Genomic DNA, 17,916 nt, shown 5'->3' with positions numbered 1-17,916 from the left:
CATGAGCCCATGTGAAAGAGGAAAGAAAAGGTTGTTACCAGGTATCCGGAAGGGAATGACAGAAACAGACAGAGGAGAGCGGAAGGAAGCATGTATCCAGCCCCCATGTTGTGTCATTCCGGGGCTCCCCATTGGCCACCGGCGACCGGCCAACATTCCCGAGTGAAGAACAACACGCAAACGCAACAGCCCGACGTTGCAACGCAACAAAAAGGGACCGCAAAAAAAAGAAAACATTGAACCCCACCACAGTGACAATTCAGGCAAGCAAAAGCCCTTCATTTCCCACTGCTCCTTCGATCCCCATGTCGCAAAGAATTTCTGTCATGCGACACAGAACTGGGGTAATTCAACGTCGCAAACCTTTGCACCCCCATTCTCCATGCTCAAATACGCTCGCTACGGGGTGCCCATCGCATCCCCGAGTCAAGCAACCTACCCATTCCCCATTCTCATTCCCACTCCAAATCCAGACAACAAATACTCATCAAAGCAGGGCACGCAAGCCGCCTGTTCGCCCCACCGCCTTTTACGAATACCCGGTTTTATTTTTACCCGATCTGCGCTTCCCTGCCTCGATTCATAAGGACCCCGAGAGGGGGGGGGGATTAGGTTATATGGCATGTATGTTATATGTAGGAATATGTAGTATGAACGAATAGTGGAGCAAAATATGGGTGCGTGAATCAGGTTCCAAAAAGGTAAAGGGACACAAGAGAGAGAAAGTCCCTGCAGCTAGGTATACGCCGTTTTCGTAAATGAAATGCAAGCCACGAAAATGCGTTGGGGCTTGCTGCGGGAAAGTTGGAAGGGGGGTGGGGCGGGAAAACGGCTTGTAATATCCAAGTACGTATTGTAGAATAGTATGTATACGGGTCGAGGACGTTGAGGGAGGGGGAGGGTGTGCTGAAACCGAGCTACCCTTTTTTGCTCCCGTTATGCAACGGTCTCGCGTGTATGCACGCGAGGTGGAAACAAGCGAGGTGTGTAGGGGTGGGGTGATGTGTATGTGGGTGTGTATGTGGGTGTGGGTGTGTACGGAGGAAATGGCCGAGTAGGCGGGCGTATGGGAAGGGAAGATTGCTTGGGTGCCGGCGAGAGGAAGGATTGAGGGCCTGACGCGCGAGAGCGGGAAGGAATGCTTGTTGCTACTCGCTATTTGCTCGTCGGCATTGACAGTCCGCAACCGGTGGACGTTAAGGCTGACCAGCAGCCAGGAATGAAGAAAAAACGTGTGCAATGACCTGATGTAGGAGTTGTAAAGGCGGGGAGACGGAGAGAAGATGCAACGACATGACAAGACATCAGATGAGATGGCGCGCAATCCTTTCTCCACCGCCAACTCGCCTTTCTTTCTCTCTTTCTTCCGCCAGAAGGGGGAAACTTGGAAGGTAAGATAGACTGCACGAGTAATTGTTCAATGCGAGCAAAAACCTTGAATCAAGGTAATCGGACTTATTTTTCCAAGGAACAATGTGTACAATCGAAGGAATGACGGGCGTGCGCATCGATCGAGCGCCTAACAAAAAGTCCAGAAGAGGACCCGTTCTGCGAGTACGAGGCTGAAAAGGGCAGTAAGTAGATTGAGTGTGGTTTAGTAACAAACTGGGGTGCGTGGAGGGAAAGATAGCCGCGAGCGTGCGCGCAGTACGACGTAAAACAAGCAACTTTGCACATTTACTGTGTAACTTTCCCCGCGCATGTCACGCATGGCCTGGCCAGCCCAGCCCACAAGTCGAGAAAAAAAAACAATCAAATAAAGACAGGATTTTTGATGATGATAGGGAGGGGGGGGTTGGGGGTTGGGTGGGCAAGTTGACAAGCGGGAAATTATGGCAGTGAACCAGAGTTCACAAACGCATACAAAAGAAAATAATAAAGAGATAAAATAAAATATAGACTAAGATGGAGAGGGGGAGCAAGTATAATGGCGTATGATTGACCAAACCCAGTACCGAACCACAAAAACGGTTCATCAACCACGAGGCGCACACACATGCGCGCCCACACCAGATGCAAAAGCCAATTGATAGTCCAACACTGCATATTGCGCAACCCTGGAAACGGCAAACTACATAACCTACCCCCGTCGTTCAAGACAAAACAAATACTTTCCGGCTTTTGTTGTTTTCCCCTCCTTCTATTCTCGCCTTGGGTTCGCAAGCCATTCGCAGCCACGAACATGGGGTAAAAGGGCTGGAATGCATGAAGCACGCTTGGTTGAGTCGGCATCCGCTCCGTGTCCTCTCGCAAATCATTCCGGGAGGGTTGCATGAACGTGGTGATTACAAAGGGTATGCTTTGGCATACTTAGAGTTTAATGAGAGACGAAGGAGGGCTTAGCGAGGTCGGAGTATGGACGGAACTCCGATAGGTAAATGGGCATGTGAGTGGAGCGGGGAAAGGGGAGAGATTTGGGGAGGGATTTGGAGAGGGGGGAGGGCCTAGACAGGGCGTTATTGTGTTGTTCTTGCGTTCTCAGCCAAAGAAGGCAATTGGTGATGCGTGGTGAGAGGTGGATTGGAGAGGACTGAGGGGATGGCTGTTGCTTAGCTACAGTCGGGGATCCGGTTGGACGGGGGAGATGCAAGTCATTGAAGTGCCAAAGAATATTTGGTCAGTACTACTGGACAAGGAACTGGTTTGCTTGCAAGTGTTGAGGGCGCGAATGAATGGACGCAAGCAAAAAACTTGGCTCAGCTTGGCTGTTTTCCCCGCTCGCCGGGAATAGTCAGTCGACGTAATTATTGGTAAAGGAACAAGAAACCTGCAGAGAGACAAGAGAGCAAAAAAAAAGTAGGGCCAACTATCCAAGTTGCTTTCCACGTGGATCTACTCTGCGGTAGCGTCAGCGGGGATGCGGGATAAGCGTTCATTCTTGGGAATGACATAGCAAGCAAGCAGGCCCGGCAACGGTCGGAAACGTGTGGTGGGAACCTGTTCCGTTATGGTTGACCAATGGCTCCCTTGGGGATGTTCGTGGTGGGGCCCGAGCTGACAAGTACCAGCCGGCAGTGAGCCCCGTGGACGTCGTGTGCATGCGGCTGGCTGGGCTGGCAGCCTCGCAGGATGAATGCCCATGTTGCATAATGCGTCGCCCTTGTTTTTTTAGTTGTTTGGTCCCATTTCTTTCCGTTTCCTTTCTAGGTGAGTAAAGTAGTGTGATGTGCACATAATCTTGGTAAAATAACTTGCGACGGAAGGCGTCAATAGCGCGCGCGTCAATGCACACGGTTTTGAGTTTGAAGCACGCACAACAAAAAAAAAGTGCCGTAGTGCAAACGGGGTAGTGGAAGCGATCTCAGTCTGCTAGGGCCAGCCAATGGTGTGTCGCAGATGCTCACTCTGGCAGAGGCCGAAGATTGTCGGAACGGTTTTGTGGCACTGAAACGCAGCTCGAGGATTACCTCTCTGAGCAGCTATACACAGGTAACATAGAGCTAATGTAGATAACGCGCGTACCCTCGCGACAACTCGTACGACAAATGTGCGGCACATCTGCATATCATGGGGATTATGCTTGTTACCGTGTAGTGTCGCAAACAACTGATGCAAAAACACTGGCGAGAACAGCTCAAGGGTCCGTTCTCTTCTCAGCCATTTGCCAAGACTGCGAGCTTGAAAAAAGCAAATGGGCACGACAGGATTGGGCATATGTGTACACGGTATGTTTCCCGAAAAGCCAGGGTCTGCCGCATAGTCGATGAGAGGACGAGTGCTGAAGCCGAAAGCGAAATGCATGATTGGAAAGTGGGCGGAAGCGGATGGGAAAGGGAAGGGGGAGGGGGAAAGGGCTGCGCGCTTGCCCAACGGGCTTACTACTATCACACATGCCGAAAGACTAAGGGACCATGTGTGATGTGTATGTACGGGGGCATACGAGAAGTAGCGTATTCACAGAGTTAGTTTATCGGAACTTGAGCGTACAAGACTGATGATAGACGAGAAGATGCAGACGCTACTCGATAAATAAACGTCAAGAGGGGGGCACTTGGATGGGATTCACAGTGGTTGCCTGCATGAACGCCATACCGGATGGGTAGCCCGTGGTTGTGATTTGGTCCCAAGGCATGTGGCGCCTTGAGAGATCGAGATCGGAACTTGATGCCAAGGCCCAGAATGCTCATCTGGCGCAGGAGCAATTTTTTTTTTCTCCAAATAGGCCGAGTGGATCCGATGCAGCGCTTGTGGCGCAAAGTTCAATGACGTATTGCGTAGCAGAGAGATCGAGATTCGCACGCACACTGTCGGGGCCTTGATTCAGAAACAAACAATGGTGGACATGGCTAGCAAAGCATGTGTCCCAGGGCAGGCTCAGGGGGAGGTCCAAGTAACAAAGGACGTGGTTGATGGGGGGTGGGAGTGGGATCAAGAGGTGCCGGCAGCTTTTGCGCTTGTTCATGCAGCAGAGGGGATCGCATATGCAGGGTCTCTGTAGAGGATGGAGGAATGGACGGATAGCTGAACAGTGGTTGCGGTTGCGAGATTGCGCAAGCGAAGACGCATCAAAGAAGCAATCTAGGTTTCACGAGATGCTAGGCAATCGCATCGGGAGGGCGATTGACGAGGGGAAACAATCATCGAGGGTCCTGCTACCACGGTAGAGGGCGAGGATTAGCCCCGCGGATGAGGGGACAGAGTATTGGTTGAGGGGACAGGGCGGGCAGCCAGCCAGCCAGGCAAAGCAGTAAGATGGTTATAGCATGTACGTACTATAATGTACATGCAAGCAAGCCAGGCAAAGCAAGTGCACGCACAGTGTGTGTAGAGTAAGTAATACTTGGACACGTATGTACCGCATTGTCCGGCATGACCATGAAATGGTAGACACATGGAAGGCGGGAGGATCGCGATGCATCGGGGAGAAAGGGAGGGAGGAGGGGTCTTACACGTGGACCGGAGGCGGCTCTGGTGACGCGAAAGAGACTTTTTTTTCTCTCTCTTCCCGCTCATTTTGTTGCATGGCCGGTGACGGGAAAGCGGAGGGTAGAGGCCGAAATGGCAGGATTGCGGTGTCACGGCGGACAAGGCGGTCGCCAGAAGTGTATCGCGGCCTGCTGTTTTGGGAGTCGGCAGGTGCGCAGGGACTGGGGCAGTGGGTAGCAATGACATCAGCGTGTGTAAGAGATAGCGAGGGCCCGGGTCAGGCGGCGGCGGGAAAAGGGGACTTTTGGCTGGGCCCTGCATGGAGTGTCAGTGGGCTCTGGAGGGCAGAGGGCAGATGGTCGGGCGTGGGATCGCGATCGTAGGTGAGAGAGTTGGAAAAGGACCGGATGCCTGCTGGAAGGGCTGTGGTGCAAAAGCAACGGGGAGGGGCTAGGGTGTGAGGATCAGGTCGATGTAGTGCCAAAACCCGATGAGGGGACGAGGAGCAGGCCCGGGGTGCACGGCTACCGTTTGGCGTCCGCGTGGAGCGAGGTGGGCAGAGGGCCAGAGGGGTCTATGGGTCTGACGAGCGCGGTGGGCTAGCAGGGGGCTAGTAGGGGCAGACAGCTGCTCCAGGGGCTGTGGCGCAGGAGACTGGCTGGCGGGCGGGGCGACGTCATTGGGAGCCGCGCCGCAATCGATCCCCACCCGATTGCCCGATCACTGCTGAACGTCAAGGCCGGCGCCTGCCCCCTTTAGGCCCTAGCGGAAACGGGCGGACAGGGATGCGCCGACAGGGATTGGGGAGCGGAGAAGACCCTGATCTCTGGATTACATCAGACATCACGACGTTTATGCCGCCCCGTCCATTTTGCCAGTACCGACACGCAGACCCTGGCCTGCTGGCCCGCAGAACGCCCGCCCTCCGCCCTGCGCCGCAGCTTCCCACCGCCCGAGGGGGGGGCATGCCAAAGGAAAGAAAGCGACTGCTGCGACGGTACATACATAGATATGGTACTTGGATACGGGTGCGGTGTGGACGTGGATGCCGGTGTGGTGTGCAATCGGCTTGTTGAGGGGCACATGCCTGTGTGGTCCTGTAGTATGGATGCGAGTATGTGCGTGTGTGTGGGCGCACCGTGCAAAGAACCAGAACAACAACTGGGAATAATAATAATAATCCTAGGAAGAAGAATAACAACAACAATAATAATAATAATAACTACAACCACAACACCCACACACTCCCTCACTCACTGACTGATACACGCACCCATTGCCGCACCCGCACCCACACTCATACACAATATACACTTTCTCATGTACCCTCGCCCGGCAAATGCTCGAGTGCCATGTCCGAGGAGCGGCAGGCAAAGAAAAAAAAGGCGTGAGCTGGCAGGCGGGCAGGCGGGAGAGCAGTTGCAGCCCAAGGGCCGATGGTCCCCTCCCCATTCACAGTCCGGCATTGTCACGCCCCAAATTGACGAGATCGCGATCTGTCGTCCTGGCACGGCACCATTCCGCCGCGCAGCATTGGCCGAGAGTTGCCCTTGGGCGGCGGGTGCTCTTGTCTGGGGTTGCTTTTGTCTTGATCGCCCGCACTGCTGCAGCTCTGCCCCCAAGCAGCCGGCTCAACAGCACAAGAAGCTTTGGGGGGCGTGGCCCTCGATCGCCGGCTGTGTAGCGCCATGCCAGGCAGGCGTAAGATGAGCTGATGCCACCTGGTGCTGGTGCGCATGCTTCCTGGTCGCGCGTCGCCTCGCCAGAAGCTGATCGCCGGGGCCCCTGCTCCTTCACCGCGCTAGCGTCCTAGGGCGCACTGCACTTTCCCATCTCCACGCATGCAATTCTCAGTCCCTGATAGTGCCCTGATCCCGGATGGGCGAACCCTGTGCCTTTTGCCCTGCTTGTGCCTGCCCATTATAACTGCCCACCCACGCCCGCCCAACCGTCTGGTGCTGCTGCCAGATCCCTCTCTTTCCCCATCATCCATCACATCACCCATTACCACCCACAACCACACCACTCACCACTTGTTGCCCATCCATCGCCCTCTTCAACCACGTCATCATCCACCTCGCCCTCTACCGTCTTGCACACTGCTGCTGCTGCTACTGCTACCACTTACTGTTAGCCACTGCTGCTGCTGCTGCTGCTGCCCGCCTCGCCTCGGACTTTCACGTGCTTTGCCTGTCTACCTGCGCCTGCGCCTGCTCTGCGTCCTGCACTGCCTTCTTTGCACACGCACCGCACCGCACAACCACACCCCCCCTCTCGCTCTCCCCACATTACTGTGAATTTCATCACCTCCCCTCCTCGCACCGGCACGTGTCTGCTCAAAATGGACGCCTTGTCCGGCAAGAATTCGACAGGTCGCAGAGTGTCTTTGCTAAACGACGGCCCGGCGCCTCCACCTCAACTTGTCCGACTCCCCTCCATCACTCCTTCCCTCCAATCCCGCACCTCAGCTTATTCGTCACCTGCTGCCTCACCACCAACCCCACGCCTGGTCCGCAGCGATTCTTCAGACTCAAACATGCAGACTCCATCGCCCATTACCCCAGACTTTGCTTTTGAGCAGGGCATGGACTCGCCCGTCTTTTCGCAAAATGGCTTCTTCCCCTCGCAAAAGGACCTCAGCTACCCCATGCACCAGCCACAAACGGCCCCGATGCCCTATCCACCCCAGCCGGGCTACTTCAACAACAGACCCGACCATCTCCAGGACCCGCACCACCAGCAACATCAGCAGCTCTCGGAGCCATCGGCCCTTAACACCCGCCCAAAGAAGAACAGCTACCCATGCCCAATGGCCAAGCAATTTGGCTGCAACGACTACTTCACCACCTCAGGCCACGCTGCGCGCCACGCCAAGAAGCACACCGGCAAAAAGGACGCCTTCTGCCCCGAGTGCAACAAGGCCTTCACTCGCAAGGACAACATGGAGCAGCACCGCCGCACTCACCAGACCGGCCGCAACGCCGCAAAGGGCGCCGACCGCGACGTCAAAAAGGCAAAGCACCAGGCCAAGCGCCCCAAGCCAGCGCCTCTGCAGTCGACAATGCCTTCCCTGTCGTCGCTCTCCATGGTGGACCCCACCCTGCCCGTCAGTCCCGCTACGGCGTCATACATGGCTCCCCCGGTACAATCTTCCGACTCCTTCCTCGACTTTTCAAACTCACAACATCGCTCGCCGTACCCCGACCCCACTCCTTACAGCTACAACCCTAGCTCGTACGGTGGTCTAGACGCCTTGGCCATTGCGGCCAGCGGAGAGAAGCGCAAGTTTGAGTCGTAATCAGCTTTGTCACTCGCCTCTCTCAGTCTAGTTTCTATTCTTTTTTCGTCTCACGTTTGTCATCACTTTTTTTTCTGATCTACGGCACGAGGCTCAACAACCTCTGGAGCATGGCGCTTGCGGCTACGATCAGCATCTAATGGAGTTTTTTTTTCCACTAAAAAAAGGCCGTTTTGGAAGAAATAGACGCACGCCGTCATGGCTACAAACGGATCTCGGCGTTTCTTTTGGGTGGGCGGTGCGATTTGCTCGCACACACGCATGACCTTTTCCTTACGTATTCTCTTCGCCTTGTCATTTCCTATGTATATACCTTTACGGCAGTCACGCCCTCTTACAGACATGTTTTATTTTTATTTTCTTCTCGTTTCAATTCGGTGGTAGCGCTACCATGATGACGGCCAATTGGGTGGACGGAGGGCTTCAATCATAGGGACGTGGGTTTGGAACTGGTAATATGGATACCCGCCCTTTTTTGCAAGGTGCACCGACCTTTGATTTTCTGTCTTGATTTTGAACACATGTGGCACTGGCCCCCGAGGACGACTGAGCGGTGTTCTGTTACAAACCATCACCCCCTCTGTCTGCTACTCGGATAATAGCAATGAAAACAATTACACATACCCATTACATGGCTCGTCCCTGCTGGCAAGGTTGCTTGGTGTATCTACGTGCATGGCTTTTGTCAATGCTCCCTAACGCAATATGGCTTGGTAGTCTCAACAATATGTCTGTAACCATGGAAAGGCCTCGTGGACAGATGCTCCGTCAAAGTCGCCCAACTCGCCAACCAGGGCGCCAGTTATGTGGCCTTGCAGATGCAAAACCCATGGCGCACATGCAATAGTGACGATGACGACCGGTAATCAAACTACAGCTTGGTGGCCCGCTGTCATTCCGCAATCTCGTTACTAAGGCCATCTGCCGTCGGCTTGCCATGGTTCGCAGCCTGTCTAGCCTTTTTCTCCTCACCTGCTATCCACTCTTGGCCGCTACGCAGCGCCTCACAAAGCTTATTTCAGTGCGCTGCCATCTGTGAGTCGCTGCGGCGTACTCTCCCCGCAGGCTACCCAAGAACCGATGCAAGCCAACGGCTAACTCTCAATTCTTTGTTTCCAATCCCAGCCTGCCTACCGCTTGCGTGTAACTCTTACGTTGGAAAAAAAATCCACTAGTTCGTGCAGGCCGGCTCCCCCCTCCAAGCAATGTAGACCCTGCAGATCGCCCTTCAACATCTCGGTCGAAGCCCTGAAGATCTGCACATGAGGCCTCATTGGGTAGGCTGGCCATTCCGGGTTTTGCCATTGGCCTGCCCTGGGGTCGGGTACACCAACCCCTCCAGCCCACGCATTGCTGCTGCGACTAATACTACAACGCTTTGCATCCAAGCCCCCCCCCATTACTAAATCTACAGTCAAGGACATGCCTTCAACGAGATTACACCTAGATGTGCTAAAGTTGCGCCGCAATACACTCTTACGGACAACAGCCGACAGCCCGCTACGACACACTTAGCAGTGCCCCGAGCGGTTACGCGCACTTTGAGCCTACCCTTGCACACCTTACACACCTTTTTGCTCCGTCTTCTCACGTCCGAGGAGCCTGTCCGGCACACGTCTTGGGCGTCACACCATTTCCCCGGTCTGACAATATCTTTTTCATTGCTTTTGGCTCTTGCTCTGTCGTTGTCGGCCTTTGTTATTTTTTGCTGACTGTTCCATGTTTTGCATTTGCATGTCCATCCGGCTGCTTACGGATCTGCACGGCTTTGAGGGGGCGCGCTCAGCCAGAGCAAGCCCTATACGCTAAATTACAACGAATCAAGCTGACGAGCGACCGTAATCATCCCCTCAAGGCTGGAACCAACTGGTATTCCCTGTCAAATCGTGGGACCGAACGCCGTGCCACTCTAGGCTTCCGCCATCCACAGTGCCCTGCTTCAGCTAGGCGGCCGATTTGCATATACGATAAGGTTTGCAGACAAGACGTTCTCGATACGACCACCACTCATATCCAAATCCCTCACCAGGACGAGAACCATCAAAACTCGCATATCGACACATGCACTTGACATCGTGGACCCCGTGCATGATTGCGTTTGCTGGCGGCAACCTCCGCGGCAGCAATCCTCTATGGCAGCAGCCCTCCACGGCCCCAGCGGCTGCTTACATGTACTCTTTTCTTTCTTTTTCCTCTGCCCCAAAAAGCCTCACCATTTTCCTCGTCGGTCCATCATGTCTATGTGTAACACAATATCCGCGGATTCGCTGATCACTGCATCTGTACAGTCCACCTCTCTCCTCTACCTCCAAATGAAATGCACTTGATACTTGACTACCACGGCATCCCCTGCAACACAACAGGACCCCCGCACCACTCATTCCCATTTCTTACACGCCTCCCCGCACGTTGCCACGGTCGGCCCTTGGTCGGTGCCGGGCACAGAATCGGTTGGTATATTGTAAGATATGGCCACATCAGCCACCCCCCCCCTGGCCCCGAAATAGCAGCTGAGCACGCATGGCCGTACCTAGGCGAGTTTACGGGGAAACGACCATATCCCCGGGGAAGCTACTAGTGTACTGTGGCCGTATAACCTAGCCTGGCCCATACCTCTGGGCAAGCAAGAAATGGGGGAGGGGAAATGGACTTCCAGCAGATGGCTCCCTGATCCTTGCTCTCTTTCCAGCCCCCCCTAAGCAGCTGATGAAACTATTCATAATCACAAATCAAAGATAGCGTTAACTCTTTCAGGAAGCTACCACCCTCGACCCCGTGTGTGAAGTGATCGAGAAGAGTAGTCTTCCCTCTCCCCTGCTTGTTCTTTTTCAGACAGATCTGCCTTGGTCGAGTCTTGATAACACCGGGGACGCGTAACGCATGCGTAGGGAGGGCAAACCTCGCTTCTTTGCCCATCTCCATATCTGTAAATGATGCAGAAACCCTGCACATGCGCACTGCATTTGGTAGATAGGCCATAGTAGTACTACGTTACGTTACGCCCGTCTCAGGAAAGAGAGGACACGCAATCTCTGCTCTGCAGGTCTGTACCATCCCTCCCTTTTGGGGCTATTGCTCCATTCGTCTTCGTCGAGACACAACGAAAAAAAACGATAGAGCGAGTTTACGCCGCTGAGGATGAAGATGCACTTCTCAATATAGTGGAATAACAAATTCCTGTAATTACTGCTCTCATGCAACATGAAGATCAGACGAAAACAAAAAAATTCTTTCTCATTCTCGTCACCGTTCTCTTCCAAATATCGTTATTGTTGCTTTGACTATGTCCGTTCAACCCCGGTCGGAAAAAGATATACCCATCACACATTCACATGTCCAAAATACACGCCCGTCAAAGGCCGCAATGTCGAAACCCATATCCACGACAAGAAAACACCGCAAATCAAACGAACACCATTTTCATTTTACAATGACACGTGCGCTCTGTAACCCAAGAAAAGAAAACCCCTCAACTCATCCTTCCAAATCCCTCAGTCCCACAACAAGCATCCCTTCACTACCTTCACCTCTCTCACTCCCCAACAAGGCATCCTTCCACCCTCTCCTTCCCTATCCGTCTCATCCTTCCCTTCCATCCTCGCCCACCTGTGTCTTCCTCGGACCTTCCCTCGCCTCCGCGTTCCCCGGACGCCGACTCTCCTCTTCCCACCTCCCTTCACATCCCGCCCCTCCTCCCTTAAGCAAAAGCCAAGTATCCAGGGATCCGGGATCTAACCCTCAATCAAAACCGAACAAGGGGCTCTCCACATACTTCGGCCCGTTTTGCTTGATTAGTCTCGATGGGAAGAATCCGAGGGTGCGGGTCACTGATTGGGAAGACCGTGGGTTGGAGGGATTGGGTAAGATGGATACGGACGGAAGGAGGGGACGGACGGAGGGTGAGGGTACGTATAGGGATACGGGATACGTACTTGGGTGGGGGTGGATAGGGTTTGGGTACTAAAAGATGAGTAAGGGATTAGGAAGGTTAGAAAGGGCAGTTTGGAGGGGTTGACATGGTGAGGGATAGGTTACGTTGGAAATATTCACCAGCGTATGGTTTTTTTTTCGTTGGATGTAGTTCGTTTCGTAGTGAAAATGATAAAGTTGCATTCTTACAATCTCACCCTCCCCAACACGATATGTCACTACGCGATATGTCACTATTTCTTCAAAGTCAGCCGCACGTGCTGCACTTCTCTTTCCATCGATAAGAAAACAAGAGGATGTAGATTTGTAAACAAATATGAAGTCCGATAAAACAACGATGCAATACCCCGAGCAACGATAAGAAAACTACAACAAGCCATCTCACCTATCCCCAAAACAGCCCAGGCAGCAAAGACAACTCGGTCAGCCACTTCTTGTATTACCCTCACCCGCATCCCATATCATCTCATATATACACGGTCGCAGTAGCGGCGTCGGGGAGTTAGGGCACTTGGACCAGGGATATATTATCGTTTTGTATCACCAGGGGAGAGAGGCTTACACCACACACATACTTGCATACATACATACATACATACATATAACGTGCATACGTCCATATCGGCAGCGGTTTCGGTGCAGTGAGTGGGTGCCCGGTATGACAATACACCTTTTTGCGGTGCTAATTATCCCGTTTACCTTTCTTCCTCCTCATTCTCCTCCGAAGAGCGCATTGTGGCGTTAAAAGGGCAAAGATCTAGAATGCTGACATATCTTACCTTGTTCGATCGGAAAAGCGAGCAGAATAGAGTTGACAATGGGACGCTGAGAGCGGCCAAAAAAAGACTCAAATCCCATATGCAGCGTTTCAAATAAATCAAAAAAGAGATGGAGAGAAAAGAGATTTGATACAAGCTCTTCGATACCCCCTGCACGCGAACAAGACCCTATCCCGTCCCCATATCTTTGTTGAGACGAGAGACGGCAACAACCACCCCCTAGAGCGGGCTGACACGGCGTCTTTCCAATCTGCCCGCACCCCCTCCCTTCCATCTTCGCTGCGGCCCGCTGGGCCTACCCGTCAGTTGCACAGCACACACTCCGTACCACACGCACAACGCAAGAACCCCTGGAGTTTTTCTCTCTCATCCCCCCTTTTCTCTCCATCTGTCTCAACACATGTGTTTGCTTGCGCGCCTCGGTGACCGAGATACGGGGATGCATCTGCGTCTTTTGTGGCATGGATGAAGAGAACCAAGGGCGTGGAGGCGAGGAGAGAGAGAGAGAGAGAGAGAGAGAGAGAGGAAAATTATGTGTGATGTGTTGTGGAAAGAAAAAGGGTCTCGCATAGGATTTCCATCTTTGACCAAGGAAAGAAAAATATATAGATGGAGTGATTGAGAAGAAGAATTGCGTGTGCAATTTCGGGTGTATTGTTGTTCTTTGGTTTGTTTCATTTGACTGATTAGTATCAGCTAAACTTGGCCATGTTAACATAACGCGCAAAACTGTGGTCTTCGCCTTGATCGAGACCACGGTCCTGCACCGCTTGTCTGTAGCGCTCCTTGATGCCCGACTCCGGGTCATCCGAGTCCATTTCGTCTTCGTAGTCTAACTCGTCGTGGGCCATGGCGTCGTCCTCCGAGTCTTCCGCGTCGCTGACAGTTTGCGGCTCTTCTTTGCGCGGCCGAGGCTTTGGCTTAGTGCCGGCGCCGCCAACCTTCATGTCTTTCATCATCTTGTCTAGTTCGCGCTGACGCGACGCCTTCTTTTCTTGCTCTCTCTCCACTCTTCTTCGCTCAAGCTCGGGCTTATAATCCCGCTCGAATTCCGCCTTCTTTTCCTCAACGCCCTTGAAAAACTCGTCTATGCCTTCTCCAGTCATAGCGCTGACGCCGACAACGCTAAGGTGCTTGTAGAATTCTTCAAGCACGAGCGACATGCTGTTCAGCAGGCTACCCATGTATCCGCTGCCTCCGCCTATACCATCGCCGCCAAAAGTGCCGCCTTCCTCTTCATTTCGGAGGGCAGTCTGAAACGCCTCAAAGTCCGTCATCCAGTCTTTAGCAAACTGGGCGTTCTGTGCATCGGTCTTATTGAACACCAGGATCATGGGCAGTTTTGTCTTGTAGAGAATCGAGCAGGCATATAACATGTTGGACATGAAAGTGCTTGTGCTAGTTGTGCGTGGCGTGTCGATAATGTAGGCAATCACTGTGGGGAATGTGCTGGCTAAACTCGAAAGAAGAATCTCTCCGCTGGCCGACCAGACAAAGACTTCAATCTGACCTGGTGTGTCAACCAGGATATGCTTGACCTGCGCTTGCTGAACTGGAGCCGCCTGTTTATCCTTTCCTCCGCTTGTCATGAATTCTACAGTGCTAGGCTCCGGCTCTTTTGCAGGCGGCGGCGGTTGTGTTCGCTTTTCTAGTAGACCAATGACCTGGTCAATTTTTGTGCTGAACAAGTTCAAACTTGTCAGGATGCCGCCGTTGGGACCCAAATTGAACTGCTTCATGACCTCTTTGTAGTTGACACTATCGCGAATGTCGATATTGGGCGTGAAGGGAACATGGTGGACGGCGGGGTCGAGGTTGATAATGTAGGGCGGGGTTGGAGGTTTCTTGGATACTGATGGCTCGCTCGTCGTGGGGTCGGGGTGGGTGTAGAGGTGGGAGACAAGTCGTTGCATAAATGTCGTCTTTCCACTGCCTGCCATACCCACGCATACAATGGAGACCGGCACATTCGAGGCAGCGGCGGGTGTGGCGCCCTCGGGGGCTTTTGAGGCAGACATGGCAAGGGTTTGTTCGAGTTGAAGCGGCAGCAAGGAGGAGTGTAAGTGTCGTGAATAGAAGGTAGTGTAGAGAAGAAAGTAGCAGGCGCTACACAACTCCAGTGAACAATCACCAGTCGCGGCCTTCCAGAAATTCTTAGGCGGGGCGGACGCGCTAGAAAACCGCCGCGGTGATGTCAGGTCCGAGCTTTGTCGGCGGTTCCAAACTTTGGCCGCGCGCGCTCAACGTCGCATAACATCACCGACGACAATTAAAACAATATCGTCGCCAACAATACCAAAATGGGCCTGGAAGAATTTGAAAAGGAGCTTGCGCAGAACAAGAAAAAAGACGAAGATAAGAAGCGCAACCGGAGCAGGAGTCGCGACAGGCATCACCGCAAGCACCGCTCCTCGCGCCATCACGACGACGACGAGCGCCATCGTTCCAAGAGGTCACGACACCATCGGGAGACATCTGAAGAGCGTGCGCGGCGGAAACGGAAAGAGCGGCATGAAAAAGAAGATCGATCGCGGCGCAAGCACAGAGAGACTCACTCGAGCGACGATGAGGACCGCCTGACACGAAGGCGCAAGTCACGACACTACCACGAAGACGAATCTTCTGGCGACGATGCCCCGCAAGAAAAAGACTACGTGCCCCCTGACGATGATATCCTGGACCAGCAGCTCGAGGAGGCTGCCGATGCAGACTTGCAGCGCGACGATTGGATGAAAGCGCCATCGTCCATGGACGTCGACTACGTGCAGCGAAAGAAGAAGGAGGAGAAGACAACTTATGTCAAAGCATCGGCTGAGCAACAGCATGCGCTCAAGATCCACCAAGCCGAGTTGAACCATCATCTGGCCGACATCAAGGACGAGCAAGCCCCTGTAGCTGACGAACCGGCCCAGCGAGAAGTGAGCTACACATTTGGAGACTCCGGATCGCAATGGCGCATGACGAAGCTCAAGGGCATATACCGGAATGCACAGGAATCAGGGCGAAGCGTGGAAGAAGTCGCCATGGAGAAATACGGCGACCTGCGTGACTTTGACGAGGCACGCGAGGAGGAGATTGAGCTTGATCGGAGAAAAATGTATGGAAAGGATTATCTGGGAAAGGAGAAGCCGTCAGGCGAGCTCTTCGAGGAGCGCAGACTAAAAGCAGGCATTTACCGACCGTCCTGTGACTCTGGCGAAGCAGCAGATATGCCCCAGGGCGAAGTTGTCCCTAATCCACAACCAACAGCAAACACGGTTGCACTCAGCCAAACAGAGCTCAACAGACTCAAAGCCCAGATGATGAAGGCCAAGATGAAAAAGGCCCCCGAAGCCGCCCAACTAGAAGCCGAATACAACGCCGCCCTCGCAAACGCATCCGGCTCTAAGGACCGCGATGTTGTCGTCCTAAACGCCATGGACAATCGCATGCTTGCCGGTGGCCGTGAAGGCGAAGTCATCGCCCTCACTAACAAGCGCGGCACCGAGCGCGGCCTCGTCAAGGAAAACGACGACATGTCCCTCGACGACATGGTCCGCCAGGAGCGCCGCACCAAAACCCAACCAGGCGGCGAAGGCCAGCTCCTTGCCTCTAAAATCGCAAAAGACAGTAAATTCAACAACGACCTCGACTACCTCGACGAAAACGCCACCAAACTCGCCGCCCGCGCCCCCAAATCCTCCATCAACCTCCGCAACGCCGCAATCCAAGACTACACTAAAATGTCCCGCATTCTCGACGCCTGTCCCCTTTGCCACCACGAAGACAAGTCACCCCCGCAACCCCCCGTCGCCCCAATAATCTCCCTCGCAACCCGCGTCTTCCTCACTCTCCCCACAGAACCAGAAATCAGCACTGGCGGCGCCGTCATAGTGCCCATAGCGCACCGCACCAACCTTCTCGAGTGCGACGACGACGAATGGGAGGAACTCCGCAACTTCATGAAGTGTCTCACTCGCATGTACCACGAGCAAGGCCGCGATGTTGTTTTCTACGAAAACGCTGCGTTCCCTGGTAGAAAAGGGCATGCAGCGTTGAATGCTGTCCCTATCCCGTTCGAGCTGGGGGACATGGCGCCTGCGTTCTTCAAAGAAGCGATTCTCGCCCAAGCCGGGGATTGGACGCAGCATAAGCCGCTGGTGGATACGCAAAAGGCATCGCGGAACGGCATGGGGAGAGCGGCGTTTCGAAGGAGTTTAGCAAAGGAGATGCCGTATTTTCATGTATGGTTTGAGCTGGATGGCGGACTGGGGCATGTGGTCGAGGATGAGCGGGCGTGGCCGAGGGGCGATTTGTTCGCCAGAGAGGTGCTAGGCGGCATGTTAGATGTTGATGTTGAAGTTGTGAAGAGGCAGGGCAAGTGGGTCAAGGGGGATAGGAGGGTTGAAGGATGGAGGAAAGGGTGGAGGAAATTCGATTGGACGCGGGTTTTAACAGAAGAGTAGTAAACCACTCTAGTTTCTTTATAATATCCCTGTAAACCTTTTTAGCTTAAATTATTTAAAGACCTTATATTAGTATTATTATTTCTACACTACTTTATATAGTAATAAAGCTAATATAGTACTAGAAGCTCTTAGATTTATTTTATTAGCTTTAATGAAATTACGTAAGTAAATAGATAGTCTCTATCTAGAGATAGAGTAGAGAAATAGTAGAGTTATATAGACTATGCATAGAGATAAAGACTAAGTAACTAAGACTTAGATAAAGATAAAGTAGAGTTTTATAGACTCTAAGTAAATATTTAGTTAAGTTATCTAGACTATAAATAGAATTATATTCTCGTTATCTTACTAAGTTAGTATATTCTAGACTAGTTAAGAAGTATCTCTTTATCTCTAAGTAGAGTAAAGAATAGATAATAGTTATATAGACTAAAATATAGATTAGATAGAGTTATATAAATCTTAGATAGAGATTAAGTAGAGTTACTAAGAGTTAGATAGTATTATAGTAGAGCTTATATCTATAACTAAACCTAAGTATTATTAGACTAGTATTTAGATAGAGGTTAAGTAGAGGTAGAGTTACTAAGAGTTA

General features: G+C 52.7%; 4 protein-coding genes across 4 annotated transcripts; 3 read left to right on the top strand and 1 right to left on the bottom strand.

The window, feature by feature from the left end:
- Positions 1-4,790: 4,790 nt before the first annotated feature.
- Positions 4,791-5,327, top strand: COCVIDRAFT_41159 (hypothetical protein; the record flags this gene model as incomplete). Its single annotated transcript, XM_014697210.1, has 2 exons — positions 4,791-5,192; positions 5,250-5,327. 2 exons carry the CDS (start codon positions 4,791-4,793, stop codon positions 5,325-5,327), a joined length of 480 nt encoding a protein of 159 aa, XP_014552696.1.
- Positions 5,328-7,207: 1,880 nt separating this feature from the next.
- On the top strand, positions 7,208-8,164 carry COCVIDRAFT_109622 (hypothetical protein; the record flags this gene model as incomplete). Its single annotated transcript, XM_014697209.1, has 1 exon — positions 7,208-8,164. One exon carries the CDS (start codon positions 7,208-7,210, stop codon positions 8,162-8,164), a length of 957 nt encoding a protein of 318 aa, XP_014552695.1.
- Positions 8,165-13,565: 5,401 nt separating this feature from the next.
- COCVIDRAFT_19263 (hypothetical protein) lies at positions 13,566-14,891 on the bottom strand (the record flags this gene model as incomplete). Its single annotated transcript, XM_014697202.1, has 1 exon — positions 13,566-14,891. The coding sequence occupies one exon, from the start codon at positions 14,889-14,891 to the stop codon at positions 13,566-13,568; it is 1,326 nt and encodes a 441-aa protein (XP_014552688.1).
- Positions 14,892-15,173: 282 nt separating this feature from the next.
- On the top strand, positions 15,174-17,318 carry COCVIDRAFT_109581 (hypothetical protein; the record flags this gene model as incomplete). Its single annotated transcript, XM_014697208.1, has 1 exon — positions 15,174-17,318. The coding sequence occupies one exon, from the start codon at positions 15,174-15,176 to the stop codon at positions 17,316-17,318; it is 2,145 nt and encodes a 714-aa protein (XP_014552694.1).
- Between the last annotated feature and the right edge of the window lie 598 nt (positions 17,319-17,916).

The sequence above is a fragment of the Bipolaris victoriae genome (genome assembly GCF_000527765.1).
Source record: "Bipolaris victoriae FI3 unplaced genomic scaffold scaffold_103, whole genome shotgun sequence".
Lineage (NCBI taxonomy): Eukaryota > Fungi > Ascomycota > Dothideomycetes > Pleosporales > Pleosporaceae > Bipolaris > Bipolaris victoriae.
The sequence above is the reverse complement of the archived record's forward strand: the minus strand, read 5'-3'. Positions and strand labels throughout refer to the sequence as shown.